Here is a 10,620-nt window from a genome sequence, read left to right as displayed (position 1 = left end):
ACAGCCCCCCAGTCTACACATCCGAAATCATCTCAGTAATTTTATGTCATGTGAATTTCACCTCCACAAATAGTTTTATCACTAGTTCACATGGAAAATACTCATACACACTCACACACACACACTCCCATCCCTGAGATGGATTCTGTGGCCCTTCTGGAATGCGATAGTGGTTGCTCCTTTCCCCCGAGTCACGGCTGTGGGTTGTGTTCGCAGGGGCCTCGTGCTCAGAGGTGGGTCAGCCCGGCCTCCTCTCTGCTCTGAGGCCCTGGTTGCCTGGTGCAGGTCCTTCCATCCGTGCCTGTGGCTGTGGTCACAGCTTCCTCTCCTCTCACCGCCCCAACTGTCTGTCACTCCTGACCCAGGGGACAGAGCGTGGACTTAGGGGATGGGGCAGTGTTGGGGCCACATCTGCAATCTCCAGTGTGAGAGGAGCCTCCCGTGCTGGGTGGCACAAAAGCCAGAGGGAACCAGACAGGGGAGGGCCTGGGTGGGACCACTCACCAACGTTCAGTGATTTCTGATCATGGCTATGTCGTGCAGCCTCCATACACACCAAAAAGGACGCGGTTTGGAGCGCTCGGGTTGGTGAACACGCGTTGGCGCTGGGAGGGAGGGACCTCAGAGAGGCCACGGAAGCTCCACGCCCCTGACTGCACACCCTGCCCTCTGCATCTGCTCCATCCGAGTCGTATTCTTTTATAACAAACCTGTGACCTCGTGAGTAAGATGTGCTCTGCGTTCTGTGAGCCATTCTGGCAACTTAATAAATTCAAAGAGGAGGAGGTCTTGGGACCCTGATTCATAGCTGGTGGGTCAGAGGCACAGGTGAGACCCTGGGGTGACAATGGCATCAGACGTTGGGTTCGGGGGACACGTTAAGAACTGAAGCTTCAATTGTGGGCTCTGATGTTGTCCTCAGGTAGGTAGTGTCAGAATTGAGCTGAATTACTTGGTGGTGTGGAGGAAGTCCCCACCTTCCCCCCATTGGAAACCAAATAGTTTCCATCCATTTTTTTGTAGTCAGCCTTCCAAATCCAGTGTGTGTGTGTGTGTGTGTGTGTGTGTGTAGAAATATTTTCCTATTCTTGAGAGTGATACTTTAATGTTTACATGTGTTGTAAAGCTTTTCTCTCACTTGATGGCTGATGATTGAGCACGGCCTATGTTTCTTTTCTTTAAGTATATTTTATTGATTATGTTGTTACAATACTTTCAATTATTCCCCCTTTGCTCCCCTCTGCCCAGTAACCCCCTTCCCTCCAGCAATTCCACGCCCCTTAGCTCATGTCCATGGGTCGTGCATGTAAGTTCTTTGGCTTCACCCTTTCCTATATTATTCTTAACTTCCCCTGTCTATTTTGTACCAACCAATTATGCTTCTTAGTCCCTGCACCATTTCCCCACCTGTCCCCCCACACCCTCCCATCTGAAAACCATCCACATCATCTCCACACCTATGATCTCTTCCTTTTCTAGTTTGCTTAGTAGGATTTTGTTTTTAGTTTTTAGATTCAGTTGTTGATAAGTGAGTGTCTTGTCATTTTAGTGTTCATAGTTTTGATCTTTTTTCTCTTAAGTAAGTCTCGTTGACATTTCATATAATAATGGCTCAGTGATGATGAACTCTTTAGCTTCACCTTGTCTGGGAAGCACTTCATCTGCCCTTCCATTCTAAATGATAGCTGTGCTGCATAGAGTAATCTTGGTTGTAGGTCCTTGCTTTTCACCATGTTGAATACTTCTTGCCAGTCCCTTCTTGCCTGCAAAGTGCTTTTGAGAAATCAGCTGAGAGTCTTATAGACACCCCTTTGTAGGCAACTCTTTGCTTTTCTCTTGCTGCTTTTAGGGTTCTCTCTTGCTGCTTTTAGGATTCTCTCTTTTATCTTTCACCTTCAGCATTTTAATCATGATGTGTCTTGGTGTGGTCCCCTCTGGATCCAGCTCATCTGGGACTCTCTGTGCTTCCTGGACTTGTATGTCCATTCCCTTCACAAAATTTGGGAAGTTTTCCTTCATTATTTCTTCGCATTAGTTCCCAATTTCTTGCTCTTTTTCTTCTTTTGGCATCCTTATGATTCAGATGTTGGCATGTTTAAAGGTGTCCCAGAGATTCCCAAGCCTCTCCTCATTTTTTTCAATGCCTGTCTCCTCAATCTGCGCTGGTTGACTGTTTTTTTCTTCCTTATGTTCCAAACCATCGATTTGAATCCTGATTTTCTTCCCTTCATCATTGGTTTTGTGTGGATTTTCCTTCGTTTAACTTAGCATAGCCTTCACTTCTTTTCTTATGCGTTTGCCATACTCAAGCATATCTGTCAAGCCTGTGAGCATCTTTATCACCAGTGTTTTAAACGATGCATCTGTTAGGTTGGCTATCTCCTCGTCACTCATTTCTCTCACCTGAACCCTGATCCGCTCCCTCCTTTGGGCCATACTTCTCTGTCTCCTCATCTTGCCGGGCTCCTGTGTTTGTTTGCCTCTTGTGTTTAAGGTAGAGCTGTTGCTCCTGTTATGTTGTAAGAGGCGGAGCCTAAGGTATTCGTCAGTACACAGCAACCTGTTTCACCACATTGTGGTGCTGTATGTGGGGGAGGTGTCTGGGAGGGAACAATGCTGCCTGTTCAGCACTCGCCCCTTTTTCCAGGCACTTCTCCCACTTCCGTATGGAACTGGCACCCCTGTAGCTCTTGCCCTGGCCATCGATCCCAGAGTGGGTGGGTGTGCAGACATTCTAGGGTGGTGAGGGCCCTTTAAACAAGCGGACTCCGCTGAGAGACCGGCTGTTTCTGCCTCCATCCCAACCCCCACTGGTTTGCACTGTCAGAAGCAATGAGGCTTGGTTTTCCCCGGTGCTGGAACCATGAGCTCTGTGGTCTGGTGAGGAGCTGGGAATGCTCCCCAGGTGTCCATTCTGACTTTTTAAAACGTGTAACTGTGCTTTCCACCAGACTCCTGCTGCTGCCGCTGCTGCCACCACCACACTGCGTCCTTTCTGCCCCAGCTCCGCCCCTCCTACCTGTCTGGATGAGTATTTCTTCTTTGTATGTTTGTTTGTTGGACGTCCATGTAGTTTGATTTTCTGGAACTTCTCATTGTTTCTAGTTTTGAGGTAGTTGTATTACTTCTTACTTGTGGAGGGAGACACAGCGTGTTTGTTTACGCCTCCAACTTGGCCAGAAGTCTGCCTATGGTGCCTTATAGGAGGAGTCCGTAGTGTCAGCATAGTCCAAGTTTTGATGTTTGTCTTTATGACTAGTGCTTTTTATGTCTTCTTCAGAAATCCCTCCCTACTGTAAATTCATGCAGACAGCCCTGCTCTATTATCTTCTAACAACTCTATTTTCTTTTTCTTGTGCAACAATACATGTTCAATGCATCTGCACTTGATTTTACTGCATTGTGGGAGCTAGGGGTGCAATCTCATTCGACTGCATTCGGATGCCTAGTTGCCCACATGTATTATTGAAATGTTTATCATGCTTGGCCTGGTAGCATAGTTGGTTAGAACATTGTTCCAATTAGCAAGGTTCACGGTTCAATCCCAGGTCAGGGAACATGCAGGAATCTATCAATTAATGCATCAGTAAGTGAAACACGAAGTTGATATTTCTCTCTCTCTCTCTCTCAGCAGGATGACAGCGAGTGGGTGAGGGGTGGGAGAGGGGGAGGGAAGGGAGGAATGAGGGAGGAGGTAGTTTGAGCATAAAGGAAAAAGGTTCATAGACATGCACAACGGTGCGGTGATTGCTGGGTGCAGGGGGTATAAGGGGACCAAACTGTACTGGAATATGAAATAAAAATTAAATAAAAAATAAAATCCATACATAAGAAAAACTGAAACAGATGTTTATCTTTTTGTTACTTCTCTGCATCACCTCCTCTATCTGCATGACATTTCCTGTGGTCTAGGTCTAGACGCCCTATTCTGTCCCCGTGGTTTAGTGGTGTAACACCGTGTCAGTGAATGCAACACCGCCTTATTGTCTGTAACCCTTTACTATGTCCTGAAGTCCTACAGAGCCTGTCCTTATACTTTGTTCTCCATGTTTGTCGTGGCTGCATTTGGAAAAATTTGCTTTCATATAAATTTTACAAGAGCGGTATCAAGTTTCCCAAAAGTGAACTTGGGGATTGGGTGACATGTTGCTTTAATTCTGCACATTCATCTGGCTAGAGTGGACTTTTACACAATATTGTTTTAATATCCATCCACACGCATATTTCTTTATTTAGTAACATCTTTCATGTCCTTCAAACAGATTTATCATCTCTTTCACTGAAAAAGTGCATTTTATATTTTATTATGTGCATATATGAACAGATATATTTCAGGTGTATTGTAACTTCTGGTGCTCTTGTCAATGGTATCCTTTATAACATCCTACCTTTTGTTTATTGAGCTGATAGGAGAATGCATTTGATTTTTGGAATTTGATTTTTTCTCTAAGGCCCTTGCTAATTTTCATATTAAGCCCCCAAATGCATCTCTATGTAATGTGGATTTTTCTATATATACATTCATTTATGAAGAGAGACAGCTTTGTCTTCTTTTGGTTTTTCACAGTTTTTAATGATTGTCATACCCCTTCTATATTGGAACCCAATGCTACTGCATTCAGTATGATGTTTGCTGAAGACACCCCCTATCTCAGTAAGGAAATTCTCCTCTGTTCTGAGTTAGTTACGAGTTTTATCATGAAGGCATTTGAAATCACCCACTGCTCCTGGTTTTATCTCTTGAGATTTAATCAGTCAAGGCTGGATTGGTGACACAGAAGCCCAAGCATGTCTTTCAGCAGCAATAATTTTTAAGGAAATACTTTATTATTTATTTTTAGAGAGAGGGGGCAGGAGAAAGAGAGGGAGAGAAACATCGATGTGCAAGAGATACATTGATCAGTTGCCTCTCACACACCCCTAGCTGGGGTCCTGCAACCCAGGCGTGTGCCCCAAATTGAAGCAAAGACCTTTTGGTTCACATCTGACACTCAATGCACTGAGCCACACGTGCCAGGGCCAGCAGCGGGAATTCAGTGTGAAGAGTTATGAGGGTGTTGGAACACAAACAGAGCAGAAGTGGAACTCTGTGTGGAAGACTTGGGCCACTCTAATGTCACCCAAGCAGCCAGTCTGAGTTCTTGTTTTAAGTACATATATGTATTATTGGGATATAATTGACATATAACTTAATGATTTGATATGCATATATATTGCAAAGTGGTCACCACAACATGTCTTGTTAACACCCATTACCACATAGTTTCCACTATTTTTTTTCTTGTAATGAGACCTTTAAATAATCTTATCTCTTAGAAACTTTATTCACTAATTTATTTTTAAAGAGTAGTACTATTTTATTTTATTATTTTATTTATCTGTATTATTTATTTATTTTTGAAAGAAGAGAAGGGAGGGAGAAAGAGAGGGAGAGAAACATCAATGCGTGGTTGCCTCTTGTGCACCCCACCCAGGGACCCGGCCCGCAACCCAGCCATGTGCCCCGACCGGGAATCAAACCGGCGACCCTCCACTTCGCAGGCCAGCACTCAGTCCACTGAGCCACACCAGCCAGGGCTCTCTTAGTAACTTTAAAGTGTACAACACAGTATCATTAACTACCTTATTATAGTTACCAGTATAATACTAGTACCCACTACTATTAACTACAGTCACCACGCTGTACCTGATGTCTTCATGATTTAATTATTTTGTAATGAAGACTGTACCTTTGATCCCCCACACCCATTTTGCCCAATGCCACCCTCTGTCTGGCCACCGATCATCTATTCTGTCTGTGAGATGGATTCTTTTCTTAAAGTTTCCACATCCTAGTATTTGTCTTTCTCTGTCTCATTTACTACACGTAGCAGGATGCACTCACGTTCCATTTGTGTACAGTCGTTGTGAATTGGAGGATTTCCTCCTTGTTTATGGCACAGAAACATCCCATTGTATCTGCACATTTTCTTCATCCATCATTTATTGGCAGACAAGACGGCTGTTGTAAACGATGCTGCAATGAACATAGACGTGCACACGTCTTTTTCAGTTAGTATTTTCATTTCCTCCAAATGAATACCCAGAAGTGGAACTGCTGGATATTATGGCAGCTTTTTAGTAATTATCAAGGACGTCCCCTACTGATTGACACAATGATCCCCAATTTACATCCTCAGAAACAGTGCAAGGGTGTTCTCCCCTCTGAATATTCGTGCCAACACTTTTTTCTTCTCATTTTTATAGTCCAGCTTGAGATTTGCTAGACCGCCTGGTGATGTGAATTGTGGGGTCACATCGAAGGAAATGATGCTTTCTTTAGTCCTTCGCTTGCACAAGACCATCTTCTTTGAAAACATGAATAGTCCGGGGGGAGTGGAGTGGAACTAGTTCACGTGTTCCCTGTGTCAGGGGCAGACCCCGGTTCTGTGGAGTCTGATATTTACACCAATGTTGAGATCATTGCTTCAGAAAAAAAGCAACATGTGGCACCTGTGAATTTTTCTAAAGTGAGAAAACACATCACATCAAGTAAGAACTAAAATGTTGAAAATGAAAATATAAACAATTCAGAAAACGAGAGACTATTTTTATTAATAGTGTGGCATTCCTGTCTGGCACACCTGCAAACACGCTCTCTACCTGTTTTTGACTGATACTTCCTTTTCCTTTTTATAGGAGAATAATTCTGTCACACAGTACTAAATATTACTATTATGCTTATATAGTAAAAGAATAGAAGAGAATTCAGCATTTCCGGCAGCACAAGGGACTGACATTCTTTTTCCCCTGTACGGTTCAAGAAACAATCTTTCAATCACACCGCTTGTTACTGGGGCATGTGAAATGTTTCACATCATTGTCATATTTGGGAAAAGTTTAAGTTTTTTCTTTCATGGAAGAGCAATGGGATTGCAGGTTATTTCCACACATCCCTGGAGCCCTTGCTGAAGCTTTGAAAAGGGACGCATGCGTGAGGGGCCCTGAGGATGGAGCAGGGTAAGTTTTAAGTTGGCGAACTTGCTGCTGTGCCTCTGGGGTCCCAGCTGAATGGGGTCAGATATGTCAGCACATGTCCTGTTTTGGGGGTGTCTGTGTGCCATCGCTGTCCCACAGGCCCTCAGACACTTGAAGAGGAACATGTGTGTATCTCATGTCTCCAAAACGCTCAGAGCAAAGGGCTTTGAGACCCAGCTTTCCCTGGGGTTCCACCTTCCACTGGAGTTGAGATTAAATTTCTTCCTCTCTTTTATCAGTTGGTGATCTAAATAAAAGTTAAACTCATATTTTTCCAGAATATTCAAGGTTTTGGGTAGAGAGTGGGAGCCTGGATTCACTAGGACCAGCTCTGACCACGATGGCCCCTGGGCGACCTACCTCTTGACTTAAACATCAGCTACAAGGCGATCGCTTTCAGATCCACATGTGAACGAGCCTGTCACCAACTGGAGGCTTCAGTATGTCACCTGCAGGCACAGGTTAGAGATGAAACAGGACGATTTCTCAGCCCTCAGTGCACCCCTATCACTCTTGAGCCCAAGTTCCCCCTCCAGGCCTGGCCACAGCTCTGTCACCCATGGCTTCCTGTTCGGGTGTCCTCGGCCCCACCCCACAGCTGGGCATTTCCCTCCCCGACACGGGGACCAGGACCCTCTCTGCCTGTCAGATGCAGACATGGTGCTCCTGCTGCTGCTGCCCCTGCTGTGGGAGGGTGAGTGGGCTGAGGATGGGGGGACAGGCAGGTGGGGGAAGGGAAGGGGTTACAGCTGAGCCTCTGTGTCCCCCCAGGGTCCCTGCAGCAGCAGCAAGGCTATGAGCTCCGAGTGCAAAAATCAGTGAGTGTGCAGGAGGGTCTGTGTGTCCACGTGCCCTGCTCCTTCTCCTACCCGTGGAGTTCATGGTATCCCACTAGCAATCCCTACACCTACTGGTACTGGAGTGAGGACGACACGGATTCTGATTCTCCTGTGGCCACAAACAACCCAAATAAACCAGTGAAGAGAGAAACCCGGGGCCGATTCCTCCTCACGAACCCCACGACCAGCGACTGTTCCCTGATCATCAGAGACGCCAGGAGGAGTGACTCAGGAACCTACGTCTTCCGAGTGGAGAGAGGAAGTGCTGTGAAATATACTTACTGGGACAAGTGGCTGACACTGCAGGTGACAGGTACGCCAGGGTCACTGGCTGAGACATGTGAGCCCATTTTTTAACAGGAAGAGGACCCTGGGACATTCTGTGATTCAGGGCTTGGGCCCCGGGTGCTCATAAGAGACACAGGACCTCAGGTGATCTAGGGCACCAAGGCCCGGGTCCCTTGCAGGGTCTCAGTCTGGGTCCCTAACCCTGGGGCCCCAGCACCTCGCTCTCACCTCCTCAGACCTGACACAGAAACCAGACATCCACATTCCGGAGCCCCTGGAGTCCGGCCGCCCCACACAGCTGACCTGCAGCCTGCCTGGGTCCTGCGAAGGGGGTCGTCCTCTCAGCTTCTCCTGGGCGGGAGCCGCTGTTGACTCTCTGAAGCCACTGTCCCTTTACTCCTCTGTGCTCACCTTCACCCCAAAGCCCTGGCACCACGGCACCAACCTCACCTGTCAGGTGACACACCAAGTAACTGGGGTGACCACGCAGAGAACCATCCGGCTCAATGTCTTCTGTGAGTGTTGCAGGGATGGCTGGTTCCGTGGGGGCAGTGGGACTGACTTCTGTGTGTGTGTGTGTGTGTGTGTGTGTGTGTGTGTGTGTGTGTGTGTGTTGTGTGCACAGGTGGCTGATCTACCTGAGAACACCCGTGCATGGATCTGAGTACAGGCGGGGTGGTGGCCAAAAGAACACCTATCTTTCCTTCCTGGTTCCCACCGCCCCTCCTTGGGTTGGGGTGACTTCCATCCTCTCCTCCCCCCTGAAGCTGGGCCATGTTTTTCTGTCCCAGATGCCCCACAGAACCTCACCATAGGGATGTCCTTCAGAAATGTCGCAGGTAGGAAAGAACCTCAGTCTCTGGGGCTGGAACCTTCCCCTGGGGTCGCCATGGAACTGAGGGGGGGAAAGTTGAATGGGATCAGATTTGGGAGATGGAAGGCTGAAAATCATCACCCTCCCTTCCTGACCTCCATGGGTGGGCATCTGCCCCCTGTGTCCCATAGCGGCATCTCCTGCTCTTACCCTGGCCCCCGCCTCCCCCGTGCACTTCTCTCCCCCAGCCCTCAAGATCCTGCAAACCACATTCCTTCCCATCCTGGAGGGCGAGGCGCTGCGGCTGTTCTGTGTGGCTGACAGCAACCCCCCTGCAGCGCTGAGCTGGTTCCGGGGGTCCCCAGCCCTGAACGCCACCCCCATCTCCAGCTCCGCGATCCTGGAGCTGCCTCGCGTGGGGTTGGGGGAAGGAGAGTTCACCTGCCGCGCTCGGCACCCGCTGGGCGCCCAAAGTATCTCTCTCAGCCTCTCCGTGGTCTGTGAGTGTGGGGACCCCTGGGGGCAAGTGACCTCGGTCCCCGGCTGGCAGAGGCACCGCTGACCCTTCTCCTCGCAGACCCCCCGCTGCTGCTGGGACCCACCTGCTCCTGGGAGGAGGACGAGGGTCTGCGCTGCAACTGCTCCTCCCGAGCCCAGCCGGCCCCCTCGCTGCGCTGGTGGCTGGGGGAGCGGCTGCTGGAGGGGACCTCCAGCGACGGCTCCTACACGGTCACCTCCCGCTCAGCCGGGCCCTGGGCCCACAGCGCCCTGAGCCTCCGCACGGGGCTCGGCGCCGGCCTCAGACTCAGCTGCGAGGCCGGGAACGTCCACGGGGCCCAGAGCGCCTCTGTCCTGCTGCTGTCGCCGCCGCCAGGTCGGGGCCTGCTGGGGACAGAGGCTTAGGCAGAGAGGGTGGGATCAGAGAAGAGCTGGTACCGGGGAGAGGGGCTGCGGCCGGGAAGGGCGTGATTGCTACGACCAGACCCTCCGTTTGGTGTCTCAACAGAACCTACCCCGGGTTCTGCAAGGAGGTGGGAAGACAGGACACTGAGTCCTGAGAGTGGGTGGGCTCATGCCCTTGTTTTCTGCAGGGCAGTCGGAATCCGTGTCGGGAGCTGTTCCTGCGGCTCTTGGAGGTGCTGGTGCCATGGCCCTGCTGTCGCTGTGTCTGTGTCTCATCTACTTTCGCATGTGAGCCTGTGTCCCGGGGACATACAGGAAGCTTTGTTGTAGGGAGTACAGATGGCGGACCTGAGCCCAAGATGTAGCTGAGTACATACACAAAGATCTTTGGGGGGGGCGATAGGGTAGCAGCTCTATTGAGATAGAATTCCTATATGTTTAAAGTGTACCACTCAATGGCTTCTAGTTCAGTCACAGAGTTGTGCACCAGTCACCACAATCATATTTATAATATTTTCATTAACACAAAATGAACAAAAAATCTCATATTTGTCTTTTTGCCTTCATTCTCCTCCCAACCCCAGGCAGCCAATAATGTATTTCCCATGTCTCTAGATTTGCTTATTCTCCACATTTCATAGAAATGGAATCCTACAATACACTGTCTTTTGTGAATGATTTATTTCCACTTAGCATATTTTCAAGATTCATGTCTCTTTATTTTATTTCTTTTTATTTCCAAATAAGACTCTATGATAT

General features: G+C 48.3%; 1 protein-coding gene across 1 annotated transcript; it reads left to right on the top strand.

The window, feature by feature from the left end:
- The first annotated feature begins 7,674 nt into the window (after nucleotides 1-7,674).
- On the top strand, nucleotides 7,675-10,153 carry LOC149995244 (sialic acid-binding Ig-like lectin 5). The gene is made up of 7 exons (XM_090260299.1): nucleotides 7,675-7,711; nucleotides 7,789-8,169; nucleotides 8,381-8,659; nucleotides 8,936-8,983; nucleotides 9,207-9,458; nucleotides 9,536-9,832; nucleotides 10,050-10,153. The coding sequence occupies exons 1-7, from the start codon at nucleotides 7,675-7,677 to the stop codon at nucleotides 10,151-10,153; spliced, it is 1,398 nt and encodes a 465-aa protein (XP_090116425.1).
- Nucleotides 10,154-10,620: the final 467 nt, after the last annotated feature.

Source organism: Furipterus horrens, unplaced genomic scaffold, assembly GCF_987537825.1.
Source record: "Furipterus horrens unplaced genomic scaffold, mFurHor1.1.pri manual_scaffold_13, whole genome shotgun sequence".
Lineage (NCBI taxonomy): Eukaryota > Metazoa > Chordata > Mammalia > Chiroptera > Furipteridae > Furipterus > Furipterus horrens.
Note: the sequence above shows the minus strand (reverse complement) of the source record. Positions and strands in the feature narration are given on the sequence as shown.

Excerpts from the sequence above, each read along its gene's own strand:
- LOC149995244 (XM_090260299.1), top strand. The coding sequence starts at position 7,675 with ATGGTGCTCCTGCTGCTGCTGCCCCTGCTGTGGGAGG. Across the intron at positions 7,712-7,788 it reads GCTGCCCCTGCTGTGGGAGG|GGTCCCTGCAGCAGCAGCAA; the intron begins GTGAGTGGGCTG and ends GTGTCCCCCCAG. Across the intron at positions 8,170-8,380 it reads GCTGACACTGCAGGTGACAG|ACCTGACACAGAAACCAGAC; the intron begins GTACGCCAGGGT and ends TCACCTCCTCAG.